The sequence below is a fragment of the Protomyctophum parallelum genome (genome assembly GCF_964188405.1).
Source record: "Protomyctophum parallelum genome assembly, chromosome: 18".
NCBI classification, from domain to species: domain Eukaryota; kingdom Metazoa; phylum Chordata; class Actinopteri; order Myctophiformes; family Myctophidae; genus Protomyctophum; species Protomyctophum parallelum.
Window position 1 is genome coordinate 24,777,386 of NC_139716.1, and position 21,810 is coordinate 24,799,195.

The 21,810-nt window shown below is 41.6% G+C and overlaps 2 protein-coding genes across 2 annotated transcripts; both read right to left on the bottom strand.

The window, feature by feature from the left end:
• Positions 1-1,431: 1,431 nt before the first annotated feature.
• On the bottom strand, positions 1,432-6,409 carry LOC310875332 (uncharacterized protein). The gene is made up of 8 exons (XM_083788530.1): positions 6,267-6,409; positions 5,249-5,348; positions 4,449-4,645; positions 3,638-3,771; positions 3,338-3,485; positions 3,049-3,148; positions 2,864-2,939; positions 1,432-1,585 (listed from the first exon to the last, which is right to left on the bottom strand). The coding sequence occupies exons 3-8, from the start codon at positions 4,459-4,461 to the stop codon at positions 1,481-1,483; spliced, it is 576 nt and encodes a 191-aa protein (XP_083644656.1). The 5' UTR covers positions 4,462-4,645; positions 5,249-5,348; positions 6,267-6,409; the 3' UTR covers positions 1,432-1,480.
• A 4,832-nt stretch (positions 6,410-11,241) lies between these two features.
• LOC310875331 (interleukin-13 receptor subunit alpha-1-like) lies at positions 11,242-20,257 on the bottom strand. Its single transcript, XM_083788529.1, has 10 exons — positions 20,065-20,257; positions 19,198-19,328; positions 16,026-16,167; positions 15,369-15,477; positions 14,948-15,144; positions 13,831-13,961; positions 13,384-13,507; positions 12,412-12,511; positions 12,234-12,309; positions 11,242-11,928 (listed from the first exon to the last, which is right to left on the bottom strand). The coding sequence occupies exons 1-10, from the start codon at positions 20,171-20,173 to the stop codon at positions 11,833-11,835; spliced, it is 1,215 nt and encodes a 404-aa protein (XP_083644655.1). The 5' UTR covers positions 20,174-20,257; the 3' UTR covers positions 11,242-11,832.
• Between the last annotated feature and the right edge of the window lie 1,553 nt (positions 20,258-21,810).

Genomic DNA, 21,810 nt, shown 5'->3' on the forward strand with positions numbered 1-21,810 from the left:
AGATCGCAGATGTTGTGGTTAGTGTGAATGCTGCGTAGCGTTCCCCGGGAGCGGATCACCCAAACGTTCCCGGGACCACATGGAGGTATATAGTCTCGGGACCGATTGAAGTTTACTCTGATACGGATAGCTGCAATGTGAAAGCATTGAATACAGTTGAATGAAGTGTACTCTGATACTTATAGCTGCAATGTGAACGCATTGAATACAGTTGAATGAAGTGTACTCTGATACAGATCGCTGCACTGTGAAGGCATTGAATACAGTTGAATGAAGTATACTCTGATAAGGATCGCTGCAATGTGAAGGCATTGAATACAGTTGAATGAAGTGTACTCGGATACGGATCGATTGCAATGTGAAAGCATTGAATACAGTTGAGTGAAGTGTACTCGGGAACGAAAGAATCAAGGCCAATCTGAATCATGGCCAGCAGGGAACCAGGCGATCGTATTCTGAAACTCAGTGTGAATCTGTCCAAAATGTTTACGTAGTTTTAAAAGAAAAATGCTCAGGTGAACTTATAAAGCAGCAAACATTTCAGTACTGGCTGGCATATATGTAAAAAAATTAAAAGAAAATGTAAAATCGATTCTGATGGACACGAGGTAGTAAGAAAGAGCTTCTGCCAGTTTAGGAGGCTATCAAAGGTTAAATCTTGTCTTTTATGACATCCCTCCTTGACTACTGTAACGCCCTGTATATTGGCGTCAACCAGGTCTCCATCTCTCGCTTACAGTTAGTCCAGAACGCGGCTGCTAGTTTGCTTACAGGTACACATAAGCGAGACCATATCAGCCCTGTACAGGCCTCCCTCCACTGGCTCCCTGTGCGAAATTTGACGATTAAAACAAATCCGTCTGCGTATAGTTTGGAAAGTGCTTCGTTTGGCAGGTGTGAAGGCTCATTGGAAGTCTGATTCGGATCAAATAGGAGTAAACACAGTTGGAGACGGAGAGGGCATCTTTGACACGGCACAAAGATGACATGTTACAGTCGATAGACGTGGTTGAAGATAAACGTTGGATAATGCGCACACGCACAATCCCCGACGAGCGACGAGACACACACACACACACACACACACACACACACACACACATTTAAAATAATTAAAATAATAATAAATTAATAATTTACATTTGGGGATATCTTTCACAATAATAAATAAAACATGTTCTAGACATTCTAATTATCACAAAAAAGGTCAAAGGTCATAAATTAAAAATAGTCCAGAGATTTTTACTTTGTGTGTGAATTTCAGCCTCTGTGGGGGGTATTTACTGCATATGCAAATATCATGACCAATGGCATTGCAATGAAGGTGAAAAAAAAAGAACATTTAAAAAATATATTAATTAATTCAAATATGTTGTATTATTGCAACGCTGGGTGTTACAGGTTTAAATCAGAATTTCCTGTTAAAATTAACACTGGTTGGTAACTTGGTTCACAGTGAACCTTCACAGGGCTTCAGGGTTTAATTTTCAGCATCTAGCTTAGCTGGGTGATTCGGTTCCAACACCAGACAAAACTTAGCGTCTTCCGTTTCCTCTGCAGGGACGTAAAGCTTCTCAGCAGGACCCTGAAAGAAATATAGAATCAGAATTCTACTCTATTGCCACATTACAGGTTTACAGATGTTGTAAAGAACGGGGTGAATGTTTTTTTTTGTGCGAGCTCAATCGTTTTTGCTGTTTTTAGAAAGGTAAAGAAAAGAAGACAAACATGTAAAGTAGAGGCCAACATTTTAAGACATATCGACATATATACACATACTGTACATACTGTAGCATAACCCAGTACAGTATGTACAGTACGAGGGCTGCACAATATGGACAAAATGTCATATCTCTGTATTTATGCCAAATATTGCGATATCGATACGATATTCAGGGCCACATACAGTAGCAGCAGGTATGTACACAAGATAAGACATTAAGATGCGATAGAGGTAATAGAGCAAGGTCAGAGTTTCATGTCAATCTATCTAAAAACTATATGTAAAGAAAGCAGCTACGTTCAGTTTTACATTACATTAGAAAACCCTTAATGTGAACAGTGGTTTGGATATGTGTGACCTTGCCAGAGGACGAGATATGAAAGGATCCTTACACCGAGTAGCTAGGGTACCAGCTACGATCTAGCCTGGGAAGCATTGCTTTTCAGGTTTATGATCCGGAATAATAGTACCTTCCCAATAAAAGCCCTGAGGTAAAGGATGTTGTGGTTTAGGGGGTTCCGGCCTGATGACTACAAAACAATGACTACAACATGACGTAACGATATCATCCGCTCCCGACCGGATCACACGGCAATTTAGTAACAGTATAACAGGCGTTCCCTCGAGGTGGAAAGTCTGGCGACGCGAGGTTAGCTACGATCTAGTTCATAAACACATTCTGACTATCCAACTTTGACGATGGAGAGGGACCCTTTTTTTCCAACATTCCAGAGGGCCACATTGCATATACTGTCGTAGCAAGAATATCTGATCTACAAGATCAAAACACGTCCTGCGGTGCGTTTTGAGCGTGTAGACCGGCTATTTATTTTCTTTTTTTATTGGAATCCTGTTTATTTAATTTCAAATGCCTTTAATTATAGTTATGTTAACTTTATGAACTAAATACAAATACAATGGACATAAAAAAAAGACAATACAATTCTAATACTAATCATTCAGCTACTAATATAGACTAATATCAGTCTAATATAGACTGATACATACACTGTAGCATGTCATGTTTTTGCATGTTTTGTAACAGCTGAAATCAATATTATATCAGTATTCTGATATTAACCTGGGGGCCGCATGTGGCCGCATGTTCAGTATTGGATGCAGGACCGAAACAGAGCGTACCTTGTTGTCGTTGTCAAGCACATCTTTAAGGAAGTCTTCAGGTTCTGGCACTCTGGGGAAGATCTGTTCTTTATATCTGGATAAGTGGACATGCACAAACCATGAGTCGCCATTACATTATTAACAAGTGACATTTCAAAATTCAGGTGAAACAAACTCATTATTAAAAAAAGATGGTTACATACTTGCGCACTGCACAGAATATCAGGAATGAAATGATGGAGACCAACAGAAGGGCGATTATGGCAGCGTTAATCATTTGCGAATGAGGAGACACGTTTTCACCTGCAGAGAGAAAAACCTTAAGCAATATGTGGCAAGCTTCAATCCAACACATTTTCAGTCAGAAGAAGTAGGTATCAGCCAACTCATTCTTTAAGTGGTTAGAATTGTCGAATAAGTACTGGTAAGTAGGCAAAAGAAAAGAAAAAAAGAAGACAAGACAAGCAATGAGAGAGAGAATATTTCCTCTACCATATGATTTCTCGTCACTCCATGGCGTCTCTCCTCTCCTCTCCTTTCCATCTGATTGGGTGGCTTTCAGCTTAATTCTGTACTGACAGTGAGGGACAATGGGCATTTCGGGCCATGACTTTACTCCGCGTCCTGTGATATTTTTGCTCTGTTAAGACAAAACAACACACATGATGTAACACACAACGCACGTCTTCATCAGCAAGCAAGCACACGGTGAAATTCAGGAGCCAAATGATTATGTTAATAGATATACTAACTATGTCACATTAGGTATAATGGCAGGGTTGATCATGTCACCTTTCTGAAATTGCACTGAGTGTAGTTGATAACATATTCCCAGTCTGGGATTAGCTTTATGTTAGGTGGAGTCCAGCTGATGTTGAGTTTGCCTCCACGTTTCTCAAGTGTCCATTCAAGAGCCGGGGGTCTAACTGTACAGTGAGAGAGACAAATAGTACAACAATATAACAATTTGTTTATTTTGACCCCCATGCGCTGCAGCTACCAGAGTGATCTAGCTTCCTCTGTTATCTTTCTTCAGTGAATACAATCCCTGAAGAACAAAAAGCTTGTCTTGTTGAAACTTTTCCTTTTCCTTTCCTTTTCTTCCTCCTCATTAAAATGTTTGCACCATGTGGCTCTTTTTTCATTTAAAGTTATTTCAGTTAAATTAAATGTTTTATTTAGTTAGTTCTAGTTACAATAACCATGAGTCATTCATGGCACGGACACACACACACACACACACACACACACACACACACACACACACACAGGTCCGATAAGGACAGGATAAAGAGGATCTATTTTCTGCAAAAAATAGCTATGTCACAAAAAAAGAGGAAGCATGGCACATTGCAACATATACCAACATGTAATTTGTATGTGTGCTGTACCGTGTACAGCACACATACAAATTTTAACTGTATACAGACGTTAAATAAAGTAACCCAGTTCCTGTCCTTTACAACCTATACCTGCCAACCTACCTGCACTACACTGACCTTTAGTGACCTACCTACTGTACTGTAGTTTCCTGACCACATATCCACATATACAATGCACACCTAAAGTTTCCAACTATAAACCAATGTTCATACAAACATACCATTTCTATTCATATGCCGGTGAAATATGTTGTTCCACTTTAACGTCCGTGTTTGGAAGAGGAAGTAAACTTCCTCGTTGTGGAGATTGTCATCTGCAACCGAAATGTGGCAAACTCTCCTCACGTTGTCTTGGTGAGTCAAGATCTCACACTCATCTAACCTCAACGGACCACAGCTCTTCTTGGGTCTGGGTATCCTGAGAAAGCAAGAGAGAGAGAGACATACAGTACATTTAACAAAAAAACTCAATAACTTGAACAAAACTATTTTATTCCATTCCTGTGTATAGTCTGTACACCATTACTGCTGCACTGAAACAAAACACAGCGTCTGCTTATTTAACTTATTTGCCGTCACTGCAAACAAACTGCAATTCACTGTTGTTGTTCAATAGCTACAAACTGCAATTCACTGTTGTTGTTCAATAGCTACAAACTGCAATTCACTGTTGTTGTTCAATAGCTATTGCTATAGGGTGGTTGGTCAGAGACAGGGTCCTTCTGTCTCTCCAGCTCTTTAGTAAACAGAAAATGGACCCTTACGGGTCCTTACGGGTGCATTTGGTTTCATTTTACACTCTCAACAGTTACATTATTATTCCGCTCAAATGCTGTATAAAGTAATGGGCCCTGAAAAAGGATGAAAACCACTGCTCTAGAGCAATAGAATAAAGAGCTTTAAATCATTACAATATCTTTAAACTAATGCATTTATCTTGCAACAACAGTTGTGTCCTAACTTTCCCTGATCAGTCTCCCTGAGCATGACGAGAACAGGAAAACGCTCAGCGGTTTCATACCAGTAGAACACCTGGAGATCTGGGAAATGACTGATTGGTGTCCAGGAACAGCTGGCATCTTTCTGGGAGTGGAGAGCACACTGGAAACTGTGCACGAGCTCTGAAAAGGACCACACACCCACCCACACCACACACACACACACACACACACACACACACACACACACACACACACACACACACACACACACACACACACACACACACACACACACACACACACACACACACACACACACACACACACACACACACACACGATTATTTGATTCCACAAATTACAATTAATTTGACATAAATATAACGGGGTTGACAGTTCATGTCACGGAGGCACCTCCTCCTCCACACAGACAAACTGCCTATAACAGCCGAAACAGAACAGTATTTGGCAAGTTGTTTGGCTTTGCTTTTTGTCATGCCAGCTATTCTTAGAGCCGATTCATACTCCTATTTTACCGCTGTAGTGCCGAAATTATTTCGTCAGAAATTTTCAGTAGCACCGAAGAGCCGACTTTAGGACGGTACTATATAATCTATATGGTCCTAAAAGTTAATAAGCCACATTGGACCACAATGTGCCGATAAGGTCAGGGCCACATTAGCCGTTGGGCCGCGGCCCAGGGGTCCTTTGGGGAAACTGGACTGTGCGGTACTGGGTTTGAGGCCCTGAAAGGGGCTCCTGGGGACCTTCATTGGCTGTAGTAAAAAAGATGATAAAAAAAATCACACCCGTGAGAAGTGAGGGGCGCTCTTATGATCATGACGTAAAATAGACACTATGCCCATTTGCTCAGACACTATGATGTAAAATTATCCATTCATTGTCACTTGATGGGAACTTGATGTTTAAAAGACAAGGTGTGTGGACTGTAAAAGCTGGATGTAGGAGCTGCCCTCCAAAAAACAGAAAAACCCAACAATTTCACACACACGCGCGTGCTATAGGGGCCAATCAATCAACCGCCTCTTTTATCAATTTCAACAAAGTCAAACCTGGATTTTTCAAAAGTGACTTTACCTGGGTTGGTGGTGATGTGTAGAACCACACGTTCACCCACACCATTTCCATTACATATGGTCTGAACAGAAAATTCCAGCAATCCTTCGTCTATCGGTCGTTCGTCTATCGGTAGGTAAATGGCATCAGAAGATGTGGCTTGAACTCTATGCTGAGAACAAGGACAAAATAATATACTTTCATAGTTAGTATTATAGATCCTAATAGCAACTTTTGTTTTATCTTAAAGTTGAAATATAGACCCAAAGTGCTTCAGGAGACTTAATTCATCACATGATCAGAGCCTACTACATGTATGTAAATGTTGTCGTTGAAATGTACCCATTCTACATACTGTGAATAATCAAGCACACGTATGTATGCACGACGTACGCACTCGCTCGCACGCATGCGTGCACACACGCGCGCGCACATACACACACACACACAAAAATTAAAACAAGTCAAATACTAGAAAAAGTGCCCTTCTGGGCACAGGTCTCCACCAGGATAGGAATGTAGGACATTGCAGCTTGCCTTTATCTGGTGGTTGGATAAAAGGGCAACAAAAGTAAATTATCCACAGATCCGTGCAGTTAGAGGTAAAAACACTTTTCGGCCAGTTATAGCGCCACCTTGAGGCTGAGTTGAAATTGTTCATGTGGCATTTCGTCCTCTGCCTAGTGGGAATGTGCGTGCACAATTTGACGGAAATCACGCGATGTGTTCATGATTTGCAGCATTTTGTTTGAAACTGAGCACTCCTGTGAACTTTGGAAGCCAATCTTAACCAATCAGGATGGAGTCTGAGAAATCTGAAAAACCGGTTTCGTTGAATGGCTCTAGAGAGACTGTGTACCAATTTGCGCGATGTTTGGACAAAATCTGTAGGTGTACTGTGCAAAAACTTGTTTTGCACAAAGCGGCCTCCTGGTGGCGCTATAACAGGCCGTTCTGGAAAGTTTGGGGCAGAGGTTCATCGTTGGCATCCAGGGAGTGTGTGTGCAAAATTTGGCATCGACCGGGTTAACGGTGGCCGAGATTAGCTGCTCACAGACACACACACGGACACACGGACGGACGGACGGAGTGCAAAACATACTCTCCCCCCATGCCTTCGGCCTGGTGGAGACAATAAGTGAAAAGTGTAGAAATGTAAATAACCGTATTGACATCCGCAACTTCCTGGCCTTGTCTTCTGGTAAAGTATTCATACAAAGGGTCATTGCAGCCTTGGATGGCCTCCGGTGGGGCCCAGGATGCCTTCAGACAGAAGGGGTTCCCAGAGGCAAAGGCATAGGACACGTTGCGTGGCCGGGGGTCTAAAGGGGGGTATAAAATAAATGATCTGAGAGAGACGTGCAAATCAGACACTTTTCAGCCACACGTAGCCTCTGGTGTTTAAAAAATACATATAAAATAAAAGAAAAGGAAATGGAAAACAGACTTATTTTTTTTTTCTCCCAAAAATGAAAAACTAATCATCATTTTCAAAACAGATCTACAAAGCTCACAATTATGCAAGGTGTTGTGAGCTTGTAGATCTGCTATTCTTCATTGCAAGGTGAAGTTTTTAATAAGTGGTAATGTTAATCTGAAAATGTAATAACAGACCATTAAAGTATTTCCTTGCTGACCATTCCATTGGTGTCCATGTTTTATGATTGTTTTTATAGCCGACTCTTTTCTGGCAAGTCTCGGGATTTCCAGTAAACACACGCACGCACGCACGCGCGCACACACACACACACACACACACACACACACACACACGCCCCTTCGGTGGGTCTATTCCTTAGATATTCATGTCAGTTAATTATAACATTCCTGATAAGTTTAGAGACTTCAATATTCACATAAGATAACAGTCATAAATACTCAATAGCCTACTTTGACATTCGGTTTTACTTGAGTCCTGACTTTGGGAATTCAAACACGACTGGCGACGATACAACAATTGAACAAAGATAAACAAACAAACTTTCCTTACCCGTTTGTGATCTCACGAAGGAAACAACGAGGACGAACAACAATTCCACACTTCTAAATGTGCTGTATGAAATGGATTTCTCCATTAGGAAGGGACGCATGCCATCTACTTTTAGCGAAAAATAAACTTAGCTATCCGGAATTTCCACATCATCAAGTCGCACTGACAGCATGGGCAAACCCCATGGCCATTCACCTCGCGCTGCGCCACACCAGGCTTTTACATGGCCATTACCCCAACCGTTGGGAGGAGTTTAGCAATCCATTTCCCTCTTCTGTACAAGAAAGTTGCTTCTGTAACCCTGACTCACTAGCACTGGACCAGGGCTACCTCTTCTGTTGCATGTCACCATGCTGCATGCAGGCACCAGCCACAACTTGTGGCATGGACGGACTACGGACGCTTCGCAATCAACACTCATAAAAATCATAATGTAGGCTAAAATATATTCACCTGACCTGGCTGTACTTTCATTGAACTGTACCCATTCCACAAACTGTTAATACAATTTGCAATCAATCAATCAATCAATCTGTCAAACTGGTAACTGTAATTAGCTATTTCAACCAGGAGATGGCGGTGTAGGCCGTCAATGTATACACAACTATAGGAATCTTTTAGCCTATTTCTTTTCTTTCCTATATACAGGTTTAATGTTTGTTTTTATTTTTAGGATTAGAGTATTTATTAACAGTTTGCAGAATTACAGTACATTTCAAGCACAACTCAATACAAAAACTCCACCTTGTTCAATTCATCAAGACATTTAGAGATATGTGTATAGATATTTATTTGTTTCCCTCTATCATCAGCCACTATACCTATATATATATATCTGGCTGTATTCAAGTTATTATTAGTTATAGTTCAAAAAGTAACACATCCACAAAAATGAAAGAATGTCTCACTAGAGTTAGATCCATCCATCCATCCATCTTCAACCGCTTATCCGTAGTCGGGTCGCAAGGGCAACAGCTCCACCAGAGTGCTCCAGACTTCCCTCTCCAGAGCAACATTAGTGACTTCCTCCTGGGGGATTCCGAGACGTTCCAAGGCCAGTGAGTCGATGCATTTCCTCCAACTGCGCCTTGGTCTGCCTCGGGGTCTCCTCCCAGTGGGATGTGCGTCGAGGACCTCCCTAGGGAGGGAGTTAGATACATGATGATATGTTGTCTAGCCGCTTTGCACACACACGCACACACTAAAACCAGTCATCATTGGCCTACGTATGTCACATGTAAAATTACTCACTTGTGTGATCTCTTGATTTGTGTTTCCCTGACTTGTGTTCCAGATACTTCCCTCCACCCACACACACAAGCATCTGAGAGTTTAATATTTCACAAGTAGGCCTAACGTGTTGTATGCAAATATACAGTAGGCCTGAGACCCAATTGTGTTATCCCTGACTTTACTATTGGTACTGTTAACAATCTTGCTTTAATTCCAGATTGATTCAACCAATCAATCAATCAATCAATGGTTCAGTCACCAGAACACGAGTGGACTGACCGTACGACGTGACATCCCCCATGCTTCTACAAATACGAAGCACTTTACTGTCATTCATGTGCATTTGTAGACAACATGTCACACACACACAATTATAATTCAAAGTGTTTATGTATACGTATAATATAAATATATAAAAATACAGTTAGAGAAATACAGAAGGAATACATTATCACATTGTGTAACAGCATCCTTCTTACAGGTTGTGTATATACGGTACACACACAGCACCATTACACTATGTAATTACCCGTGTATTAACTGATTGCATTAACGTGCATTTGACCTGTGAAATTGCCTCGTTGCAAAGCCTTGCTCTTGTGAATTTGTGATGTATATGTTTGTTTGTCAGTATTCTTAATTTCGCCCTGATGAAGACCTTTCATGGTCGAAATATGTCGGCAGTTGTCTTTCAACCCTTTTTGGTGTTTTAAGCATCATGTTATGCTTCAGCTATTTAAAAATAAACAACACATTTTCAGATGGGGGTCGGCGGCCAATTACATATAACTTTTGGGGTCCTTGACATAAAATATTGAGAACCACTGATATAGAAACATGAGGTTTTTGACAAAACTGTCATGATTTAGAAGACATTTTTTAAATGTTGACGTAATTCAGTAGACATGAAGACAAAGATGCCATACAAGGTACAATCTTAGTCTATCTACACACTATATAGACTAAGGTCACATTCATACCAGAGAGCTTTGCTGCGATTAAAACGAATCCTGCTGCGCATTGTCAGAAAGTGCGCTTCGTTTGGCAGTTGTGAAGGCTCATTCGAATCCTAATGCGCAGCAAATAACCGCATTTTACTCCGCCCAAAAACGTGGGTTTCGCTTCGCTTCGAATCGCACTTGACTACGATTCGGTGCAGGTGTGAATGCAATCCGCAGTAAATAAAGGAAATGAAGCAAACATAATGTGGCGGGTGAGGAGCTGAACACAGTTGGAGACGGAGAAGGCATATTTTACGCAGCGCAAAGATGTCCCGTTACTGTGGATAGACGTGGTCGAATAAGGAGACTGAAGCCCTGATCGAAATGAGGACGTGTACATTAATCAATTGCTTAAGAAAACACATAAAAACACTGCAGTGTATTATAGCCTACATAATATTCTGTCTGTCTGTCTGTCTGTGCGTGCCGTAAACATGGAGTGCTGTCACTGTGTGGGACTGGGGAGTTATATGAGTGCGCTCATGCAGCGCTGTGCTGCATGCCCAAAAGAACAGTGTGTGGCGGCTGCGTGCGTAGAGAGAGAGAGAGGGGGGGGGGGTCCCAGACGGCACGACAAATGCACGTTATGAGTGTAATTTTATCACCATAGATTTCACTGTGTAGGCTATAGTTTATGAATGGAACACATTGATAAAGGTCCCCCCTGCTGCGTTTCCAATTGCTGCGAATGACAGTGTGAAGGCAAACCGCAGCCAATTAAATATGCAAGAATCCCAATTTCCCCGCCCATACGGATCTGAGTCTACCGAAGTATTAGGTGAGAATCTGACCTAAGATAGTAGCATCAGTTAGCTACTGTGCCTAATTGGACATACAACGTCTAACATAGACGCACGTCAGTCTCTTAAATGAACACTGACCATTAAAACGCTGACGCTGGCACTGACTTCCGCATTCCTGGAGTGCACGAAGAGACCCACATGAGACGATTTCGTAAAACGATATACCAAGCCACTGAGGAGAACACCACATGAGAACAGCCACATAACTGTATAACAGTCTTAATTGAGTGAGAGTTCGAGAGTTCACAGAACAGAAGGACATTGCTTGCTTACATGTTGGGAAAATGTAAGAATTGTCTTTCCCGGATCGCCATTATATGCCTATATATATGGGCATATGGCATATGGTTATGTCTGAGTTGAAGTTTCTTTCTTCCAGGAAATAAAACGTCTGGGTTTCCGAGGCTAGAGTTGAAGTGACGTGGCTGTAGTCCGCCGGGCCGGCCGGTCGGCCCTGAAGCCAATTTCAAAATAGAATATATTTGGTTTTTCATTAATTCAAATCTGAACAAATGTTACTGTAAGACATGTGTATGCCAGGCACAGGGCTTCAGGGTTCTTCAGCATTCTAGATCAACGACCTGAGGTTCCAACACTAGACAAATCTTGGTGTCTTCAACCTCCTCTTGAGGGATGTAAAGCTTCTCAGCAGGACACTGAAAATATAGGACAGAGCAAGGTCAGAGTTGTCAGTCTATCTAAAGAAAGCAGGTGAATTCATTTTGATATTCTATTACCCACTGGTATAGGTACAGGAGCTGCCACTTCATTAAGCACACTAACAAATAATTATTTTAACTTTTTATGATGAGTTGTTATTTTTCATGTCATGATTATGAATTGAATACCCAGCACATGAATGGAAACAAGACCGCAAGGACTTTTTTTGTTTTCCCTTCGGACGTGTTTGACTTTGCTCTGTAGTGTCAATCAATCAATCAATCAATCAAAGGCCATTCACCTTGTTGTTGTTGTCAAGCAGATCTTTAAGGAAATCTTTTGGTTCTGGTAGTTTAGGGAAGATCTGTTTCTTGTACCTGTGCAGAAACCACGAGTCACCATTAGATAACAGGTGAAACTTTGTGAATGTGAAAACAAGCTGGAAGACACTCTTTAGTAAAAGATGGTTAAATACGTACTTTCTGCCTGCACAAAATACCAGGAATACAATGATGGCAACCAACAGTGGAGCGGTTGCGGTGGCTGTAATCATTAGCCAGTGACGAGACACGTTTTCACCTGCACACAGGAAAGCGGCATTGTGAAGCAAAAACGTGGCAGGCTTCAATCAAATACATTTTCTGTCAACACCTTTGCTTCTCTCCAAAATGTAATTAGAGGATAAACCTCTCTTGAGATGCATCCTCTCGTTTTTAACTCACAATCTAACAACAACAATGAACAGTATCATCGACAAAAAACAAACATAAGGGTTCTCCTACCATCCCAGATGACACTACATCTGCTACATAATGTCATCTAATAGTAAATACAGTAAATAGGGAAAAAGGGGGGGTAAAAAACAAGCAATAAATGAGGGCGTCCGCTGGCTTAGTGGTCCATGTGCATGCCACATATTGGCTCTGGCCTGACATCGTGTTGTGTGTTCGAGTCCCATTCATGACGACCTTTGCTGTGTGTCTCTCCCCAACTTTCCGGTCTGTCTTCACTAATAACTATCAATAAAGGCTAAAAGCCAAAAATAATAATAATAAAATGCAATAAAATTATCACACAATAATAAAAAGCAAGAACAAGTAGATTTAAGAGAAGCAAGCACAGGCGTCTTAAAGACATGAAATGAGGTAATTGACCTAGGACTTAAGTGAAATAGGTAGACCCTAGGTACTGTACTGTTAGTATGTAAACGTAAAAAAGTAGGTCTCAATTGAGTCTCCTACCAGAGACTGCAAATATTGCAAATATTGCCTCAGGAATGCAACACAAAAAAACCTCCATGAATTCAAGGCTTCATGGGGTGTAATAAATAAAGTTACTACTCCTTTATTGTCCGGGGACAACATCTTTTACTTTTCACTTTTCAATCAAGTACTGAAATGAATGAAAGAAAGAAAGAAAGAAAGAAAGAAAGAAAGACATCCTCTGTCTACCATATGTTTTCTCGTCACTCCATGGCGTCTCTCCGTCTGACCTCTTGGCCTTCAGCTTCATTGTGTACCGACAGTGAGGGTCAACGTGCATGGACCACGACGTTACTCCTTTGAACCTTTTGCTCTGTGAAGACAAAACAACACACATGTAGTCCAGGCAGCCAGGGGTGTGGAGTGGGACATTTTGGTATCGTTTTCTTTTTTCATTGGCCTAAAATATTGTCTATATAATTTTTTTATAGCGCTTTTCTATGCACTACATGCTTACTCAAAGCGTTTTACAATGGTCCATTCATTCAGACATTTGGAAGGTGAAGCACATGACACACTTCTAGCATTGCACAGTGAAATTCACGAGCCAAATGATTATGTTCATAGAATCGTATCAAAAGTCATGCAAATGTCCTTTTTGTCATGTTAGGTAAATGGCAGGGACGTTGATGTCACCTTTGTTTTATTGCATTCAGTGTAGTTGATAAGGTATTCCCAACTGTTGCTGAATATGTCAGGCGGAGTCCATCTGATGTTCAGGTTGTCTCCATCTCTAGTTAACTCCCATTCCAGAGCCGGGGGTCTGACTGTACAGTGAGAGAGACAAAATTGGACATGATAATTATTTCTGCTTTATTCGGACCACCATTTAGCACTACCACCAGATAGATAGTGGTCCAGTCTTCTCGGGGTTGCACCAATTAACAGTTCTACTGTAGCTATACTAGCCAATGCAGCACAATATTCCATGAAAATAAGACTGCATAAACAAAGCCTCAAGAAAAGTTACATGTCGCCTACAAAAGAAAAGGAAAAAGGGTCAAATGAATTGAACGAAATAAATTAGTTAAGACCTAAAACATGAGCGGAAAACATGGGTAAACAAAGTCATCACAGTGCACAGAATACCGCCTGAGCACACAGACACATGCAAACAACCCAAGGTTAATGAACAGAAAACTGTACTTCTAGGAAAGGACAGAAGAACAGAAAACTGTACTTCTAGGAAAGGACAGAAGAACAGAAAACTGTACTTCTAGGAAAGGACAGAGAAGAACAGGACATTTTGAAATCACTCACTCTGCAGAAAAAGGGAAGCATGGCATTACAACATTTCCTTTCCATGTACCACACCACACATACACAAGTTAACGCTCTATCTTTTGAGGTGGCGATAGCCCCTCCTATGTCCAGCTTTTAGTGTGTGTGTATGTGTGTGTGTGTGTGTGTGTGACTGTGTGTGTGTGTGTGTGTGTGTGTGTGTGTGTGTATGTAAACACAAACTTTGTCCTAACACAAACATTAAATGTCATTGACAATGAATGGACAATTTAGTTGGAAGATTGGTTGGAATGAGATTATGTATGATGATGATGTACGATGTACAGCTCCCCTAACTTCACACGGGTGTGAGTCCTGAAATAAAGTAACCACTAACCAGTACACTGCCTACTTTACCTACCCAGTGCCAACCTACATGCAGTATACTGATCTATTGCACCATCCTGACCACATATCCCTGTGCAATACATCCACAGTACCCAACTATTAATCAATGTTCATACCCACATACCGTTTTTATTCATGTCCCTGTTGAAGGTGTTCCTCACAGACATATTGTCCTGTGTTCCATTGAAGAGGAAGTACACAGTCTTTCTGTGGAGACTTTCTTCTGACATGTGACAAACGCTCATCTTCACATTGTCCGGGTGAGGGTAGATTACGCACTCCTTTAAGCTCAGTGGACCACAGGTGGGGACGGATGCTAACCTGAGAGAAATGAATAAGGGTGAAATGATCGGCTCATTTGCATCAAATGCAGATGTGCATCAAAACTCTCTGAGAGCAGCTGTTATTGCAAGCTTGCAGATAATAGACCTGAGGCCGATTCTACAAAATAATGCAGATTTTACAAAAATGTTCAAAGTTATATTTGGATATTTGTGTATGTCATCTCCCTTCGCTCAAAGAGGAAAAGCCCAGCGGATTCTTACGAGGAGATTAAGTAGAACAAACGCAGATTGGGAACATGAGTGGACGGCGTCCAGGAACAGTTAGCGTCTGTGGAGGAGTGGAGAGCACACTGGAAACCCTGCACGAGCTCTGAGAAGACAGACAGACAGATATAAAAATAACAAAACATAAATAATAAATCAAAGAACAAAAGGCGAGCCGATTGCTTCCGGGAGTTCACAGAGTGATTATGACCCCCAATCCCGGTGGTGATGACTTGAGGTGCCCACAAAGGCAGAGTTCAAGCAAACTCTGATCTAGCCTGGCCTTGGCCAGACACACACGTGGATTCACTGACGCCTCCTCCTCCACGGGGAGGAGCGAGGCGTCAGTGAGCGAGAGGGAATCCACGTTATCAGTCTGGCTAAAACCAGACTAACTCTGAGCAAGGATAAAGTTAAAACTTAAAAGCCTTTAATAGGTTGACACAGGGCTACTATATACTAACACAATAAATGGCTTGAAGTCCGACTGTCTCGATGGGACCCCTCTTCACATTAATACATCATAGTCTGTCTAAAAAGTTCCAGATAAAAGTGCTTTTATCAGCTATACAACAAATTTAAAACAATCCATGGACTTCTCAATAGTTCCCAATAGAATCCCAGAGCTATTATGTCTGAGGAAATAATATTTACCTGGGTTGGTGGTGATGTTAACAACCACACGTTCACCCTGTCCTGTATCGTTACATATGGTCTGAAGAGAGAATTTCATTGTTCCTCCCTCTATCATTGGGTAAATAGTAGCAGATGTCGTAGTACCTCTCTCTACGTCAAACTGAGAAGACAAAGACAAATAACATAGTTTAATTTTTAGTAAAAATGATTATTAGCACTTTTTATATACAGTTTTATCTCACGATTTTGCAACGCATTTTTTCATCCAGTGTCAATTATCTAATGTAATCACTCTTTTTGCTATATTTGAATTGAAATCCTGAATTATTTAGCTATTTTTGAATTGGAATCCTGAAAAGTCAAAATTGTATTTAATTTCAAATGCCTTTAATTATAGTTAACATATAACATGTAACTTTATGAACTAAACACAAATACATAAAACAGACATAAAAAAGACATTGGCTACGTTTACATGAGCAGTTAAATCCCCTTTTCATTCCGAATAGAATTTCAATCCTATTAAACGTTGTTATGTAAACACCTACAAAAACTTACATCCGAATGAAAACGCTCGATGCGATCTAAAAACCATTCCGATGTCACTGGCCGGATTACTCCGATGTTCAATGCGATTGAAAGAAAATTGGACTCATACACTAATTCCGATGTAAGTTCATTCTGGTCTTTCTGAGCATGCTCCAAGGCGCTCATATCCAATGCGCGCCGAGGAGTTTGCACATTTGCGTTATTTCGTTCCTTTTTTCAGATCCGAAATCCACAAAAAAACGTGGAGCAGCAGCAGATGACGATAGTTGATAACCCTGATCTGTGTGTGTGTGTGTGTGTGTGTGTGTGTGTGTGTGTGTGTTCAACGGTCTCTCTCTCTCTCTCTCTCTCTCAAAAATAACGAGCGACCCGATACAATAATAATCAGTGTTGCGTGCCCTGGCCGTGCTGTAGATAATAAAGTACAAATAAAAACGAGATGATCACCTTCCCAGCAGAGAAGCGGAGCCGCAGCGGGTGGGGAAAAAAAGACGGTAAACATGTTTGCCCGTCCCTATCCAACCAGCAGCCTCAAAGCTACTGCGGAATGAAATGATGGGATTTCTGTAATATGTTTGTATTGTTGAGACAGTCACAATGAATGAACTGCCTATATTTTATGTGTCCAACAGATGGCGTAGTTTCACGTGAATTAACATGTATCATGTCTTCTATCACTTCTCCATATAAACACTCATTCGGAATGACCATTTCCCATGTAAACTCGCGGCAAAAAACATTACATCGGATGTATTTTATTCGGAAGTATTTATTCGGAATGATCACCCTTCATGTAAACGTAGCCAATGACATTTTAATACTACTATAACCACCTGGGACGTATCCTCAGTGGTTCCGGGTCTACCAACATCATACCCCTCACTCAGGCGACTCAGCCGGGGTTGATCAAATCCCGACTTACGTCCCAGTAGCTACCCTTGATCAGTCCATCAGGGAATGAGCAAGGCCACACAATCCGTTGCGCCGGAACTACTCTGCCGGGACTGGGAGAACCAGATTCTGGTGCGTGGAAGGACTAGGTTCTGTGGGTTGACTCCTGTCCGGGCCCCTCCTACGTCTCACCAGGTCCACTCCTGCTCTCACCAGGTCCAGGACCTGTGCGTTGCACCAGACTCCCAGCACCAGGCACTTCATTCAGGAGTGGTGGATTATAATGGCCCTCCTAAAGGCCTCACAGAGGATTGTTGGGCTTCCTCCTCACGGAGGACAGGCTACTCATTAAGCTACTCATTTAGACTGAAGTAATTAAAGCAGGCCATGTTTGCATGTTTGGAATTGTTCACTTCATCATGGGGCCAGGCTCTTCTACAATAGACTTCTATTGGTTTGTCCCTTTAAAAAGGGACAACCGGAGGTTTACGGAATGCATTGGAGTCTATGGGCTCGCCCGAGTACATGAACCTACATGGGCTGTTTTCTGTCCCCTCAATGTCGTAACTCTGTCTTACTCTATGGCTCTGATCATCATCTACTGCTGCTTCTAGCTGCCTCCTCCACCCCAGCCTCCAACTGTTTAGGTCAGTCTGGCATAGGATCAGAGGTCATTCTGATTTCATATCTGCAGACTCAAGTTGATCTGTTCAATGCATTGCTTAGGCCCGCTCTTGTATACCCATATGGGTGGTTTTGTGTAGGTTCTCTGGTTTAGTTTAGCTTAGCAGTCCAGTGGTGACCACCAAAAACTACAACATAACAACACGCCACGGTGGTCACCGGCACTCACACAATACATCTCTCCATTTTTACCAACCACCGTTTCGGTGGTCACCTCTTCACCCAAAACGGGACTTACTATGAATAGGCCTTTAGCCAAAATTAGGGATTTGTTTTTTGATAATTTTTGAAGCCTTGAATTCCTTCTGGTCACATTCCTAAGCCAATAATTTGATGACCAGCTGACTCAATGGGGACTCTTCTCCTACTGGATACTCTGCCGGTCATCAAAGTATTCAAGGCTTCATGGGTTGAGTAATCAATGGAAAAAAATGCATTTTGATCCCTTTAATGCTATTTTAACTGTATTCCTTTTATTGCAATACATGTTTAAATCTACTTATGATGTGAGTGTTGCTGACTTTTAAATTTAATTCAATAGTCTAGGCAGGCTACATTTGAAATTCAAGATTCAATAGATCTAACTCCTCACATGCTCGAGAAGAACCCAAATGCAACAGTGAGGTTACAGTGAGTAGACGTGAAGAAGGTGGAGGACTTTAAGTATTTGGAGTCAACATATCAGAGCAATGAGAGAGAGTGTGGAAAACAGGTGAAGAAACGAGTGCAAGCTGATTGGAATGTGTGGAGAAAAGTGTCAGGTGTTAATGTGTGATAGCAAGTATCAGCAAGAATGAAAGGAAAGGTGTACAAGACTGTGGTGAGACCAGGTATATTGTGTGGTTTAGAGCACTGAGGAAAAGACAGGAAGCAGGAGGCCTAGAGGAAGACCAAATAGAGAGGATTTATGGATATAGTGAAAGAGGCACACACACACACACACACACACACACACACACACACACACACACACACACACACACACACACACACACACACACACACACACACACACACACACACACACACACACACACACACACACACAGAGAGAGAAAGTAATAACCTCAATTTCTGGGATTCTATAGTACTCATATTCGCAACCTTGAATACCATCGATTCCCTCTGGTGGGGCCCAAGATGCGCTCAGACAGAAGTCATTCTGAAGAGTCACGTTCACATCTCGTGGCCGCAGGTCTAAAGTGGGGCAATGACAGAGAGAGAGAGAGAGAGAGACTTTTAAAAAGACACATTTCAGCGTTCACAAATGTATCTGATTGTCACAATTGCAAAAACACAAACACGCAAAAACTAGTGGTGTGGTGTACCAAACTTTTTCATGCCAAGGACCCCCAAAAGGATACTCATTAGCCCGCAGACCCCCTATTTGAAAATATATGCCAAGGACCCCCATAAAAGAACATTTTTATAGCTATAGCAGTGATTTTCAACCATTTTCATTTCAACCCCTTTTTTAACAAAATAAATAAAATAAAATTACATATAAATGTAATAACACAAAACAGGATATAAGAATAGGGATTTATCATGACGGATAACGTATAGCAAATAACAAATGCACACTTCCAAAATCATGCAAGAAAAAAAACACACACATATATATATATATATATATATATATATATATATATATATAGGCTATTTATTTATTTTTAACAACTTGGATGGGTTTATGATTGTTTGGTTATATATATTGTTCATAATTCATAACATCCCTGCTGTCGGTCTCATCTGGCTCTTATTTAGAATTTCAGAGACCCGGACGTTTTAGTAAACTTAAACTTGTAGATTGACGGAACGTAGATAAAGTAGCTCAATAATTATACCTCTATGTCAGTAAACCGAATGTCAAACACCAAACACGTCACGACAGTGAACGAGAAATACAAAAGTAATTCTCTCCAGTCCTTACCCGTTTGTGACTTCACCAAGGAAACAACGAGGAGGACGAACAATACTTCCACTCTTTCAAATGTCCTGCATATCCTAATGTGGTCCATTAGGAAGGCTTTTGAGGTCATAATATTCCAGTTTATTTTTGCCGTTATAACATAATTATTCCCTGTTCTTGCCTGGATAGTGGATACAGAGAAACACGGAAGCACTCCCGTGACCCGTCGGTCATGACTCATGTCCCAGGATTCTCGGATGAACTCGAGGAAAGGAAAGACAGTTGGGAGGAGCTACTTCAAACTTGGAAAGGTGACGCCAGTTCAGTGTCCGTGTGACGCAAACAAGGCCATGGGTGTCTGTCACTCACGCACACACACACGCGCGCGCGCACACACACACACACACACACACACACACACACACACACACACACACACACACACACACACACACACACAGAGGAAATCAAAAACAATCCTCGGGAGCTCTGGAAGTTACTAAACAACCAACTAGGCTGTGGTCAGAAACTAAAAACCAGGTTTACTAACATAAACATCAAATCGAATAACACCCTCATCACTGACAAGCTTGATGTAGCCAACCACCTGAACATCTTCTTTACAAACATTGCAACAAAGCTGGTTAGCAAACTGCCCTCCCACTCTGGGCGTTTTGGTGTAGAGCACATCAAAGCCTTCTACAAAAACCTTGGTGTTTGTAAAGATGATTTCAAAATGGCAATGGTAACAACCGAGGAGGTACTTAAAAAACTGAGTGCCCTCCAACCCCACAAGGCCACTGGCCATGACAATATCCCCTCCAAATTTCTCAGAGACTCAGCCTTTTCCATAGCTCCAGTCATCACCCACATAGTTAACCTCTCCATCAAACAGGGACAGGTCCCCCAAGATTTTAAACTGGCCAAAGTAACCCCCTTGTACAAAAAAGGGAGTAAATTAGAACCCGGCAACTACCGCCCTATTTCTATTCTAAGCTCCATCTCGAAAGTGATGGAAAAAATAGTCTATGAACAGGTTGAAAAGTATCTTGCCACTAATAAATTGCTGTACGAGTTCCAATCTGGTTTCAGAACATCCCACTCCACTGACACATGCCTCCTCTATTTGAGCGACCACATCAAACACGAGGTGGACGCTGGAAAATACTGCGGCATGGTCATGCTGGACCTCCAAAAGGCTTTTGACACCGTGAACCACTCCATACTGGTTAACAAGCTTAAAGCTATTGGTTTTGATAGCACATCAGTGAGCTGGATGCAATCCTACCTGGAGGGGAGAGAACAGATGGTGGAGGTGAACGGAACACTGTCCCCTCCCCTCCCAGTGAGCTGTGGCGTCCCACAAGGAAGCATACTAGGGCCTTTACTGTTCCTAATATATGTTAACGACATGACTTCAGCTTGTGACTGCAACTTGTTCCTGTTCGCAGATGACTCAGCACTGCTGGTCTCGGACAGGAACAAACTGCAGGTTGAAAAGACCCTCAGCTCTGAACTCGGTAGAATCTGCACCTGGCTCGCTGATAACAAACTATCCTTACACCTGGGAAAAACTGAATCCATCCTCTTCGGATCAAATAGTAATCTCAGCAAGGCAGATGGCTTCTTGGTTAGAGTGGGTGACAATATTATCACACGAAAAGATCAAATTACCTACCTAGGTTCCATCCTGGAGGCCAATCTTTCCGGTGATAAGATGGCCACCAACGTAATCAAAAAAGTCAATCAAAGAACAAGATTCCTTTA

Excerpts from the sequence above, each read along its gene's own strand:
- LOC310875332 (XM_083788530.1), bottom strand. Across the intron at positions 2,940-3,048 it reads ATATTCTGTGCAGTGCGCAA|ATATAAAGAACAGATCTTCC; the intron begins GTATGTAACCAT and ends CCACTTATCCAG. Across the intron at positions 1,586-2,863 it reads TGCTTGACAACGACAACAAG|GGTCCTGCTGAGAAGCTTTA; the intron begins GTACGCTCTGTT and ends TATTTCTTTCAG.
- LOC310875331 (XM_083788529.1), bottom strand. The coding sequence starts at position 20,173 with ATGACCTCAAAAGCCTTCCTAATGGACCACATTAGGATATGCAGGACA. Across the intron at positions 13,508-13,830 it reads CTGAATGCAATAAAACAAAG|AGCAAAAGGTTCAAAGGAGT; the intron begins GTGACATCAACG and ends TTGTCTTCACAG. Across the intron at positions 11,929-12,233 it reads TGCTTGACAACAACAACAAG|TGTCCTGCTGAGAAGCTTTA; the intron begins GTGAATGGCCTT and ends CTATATTTTCAG.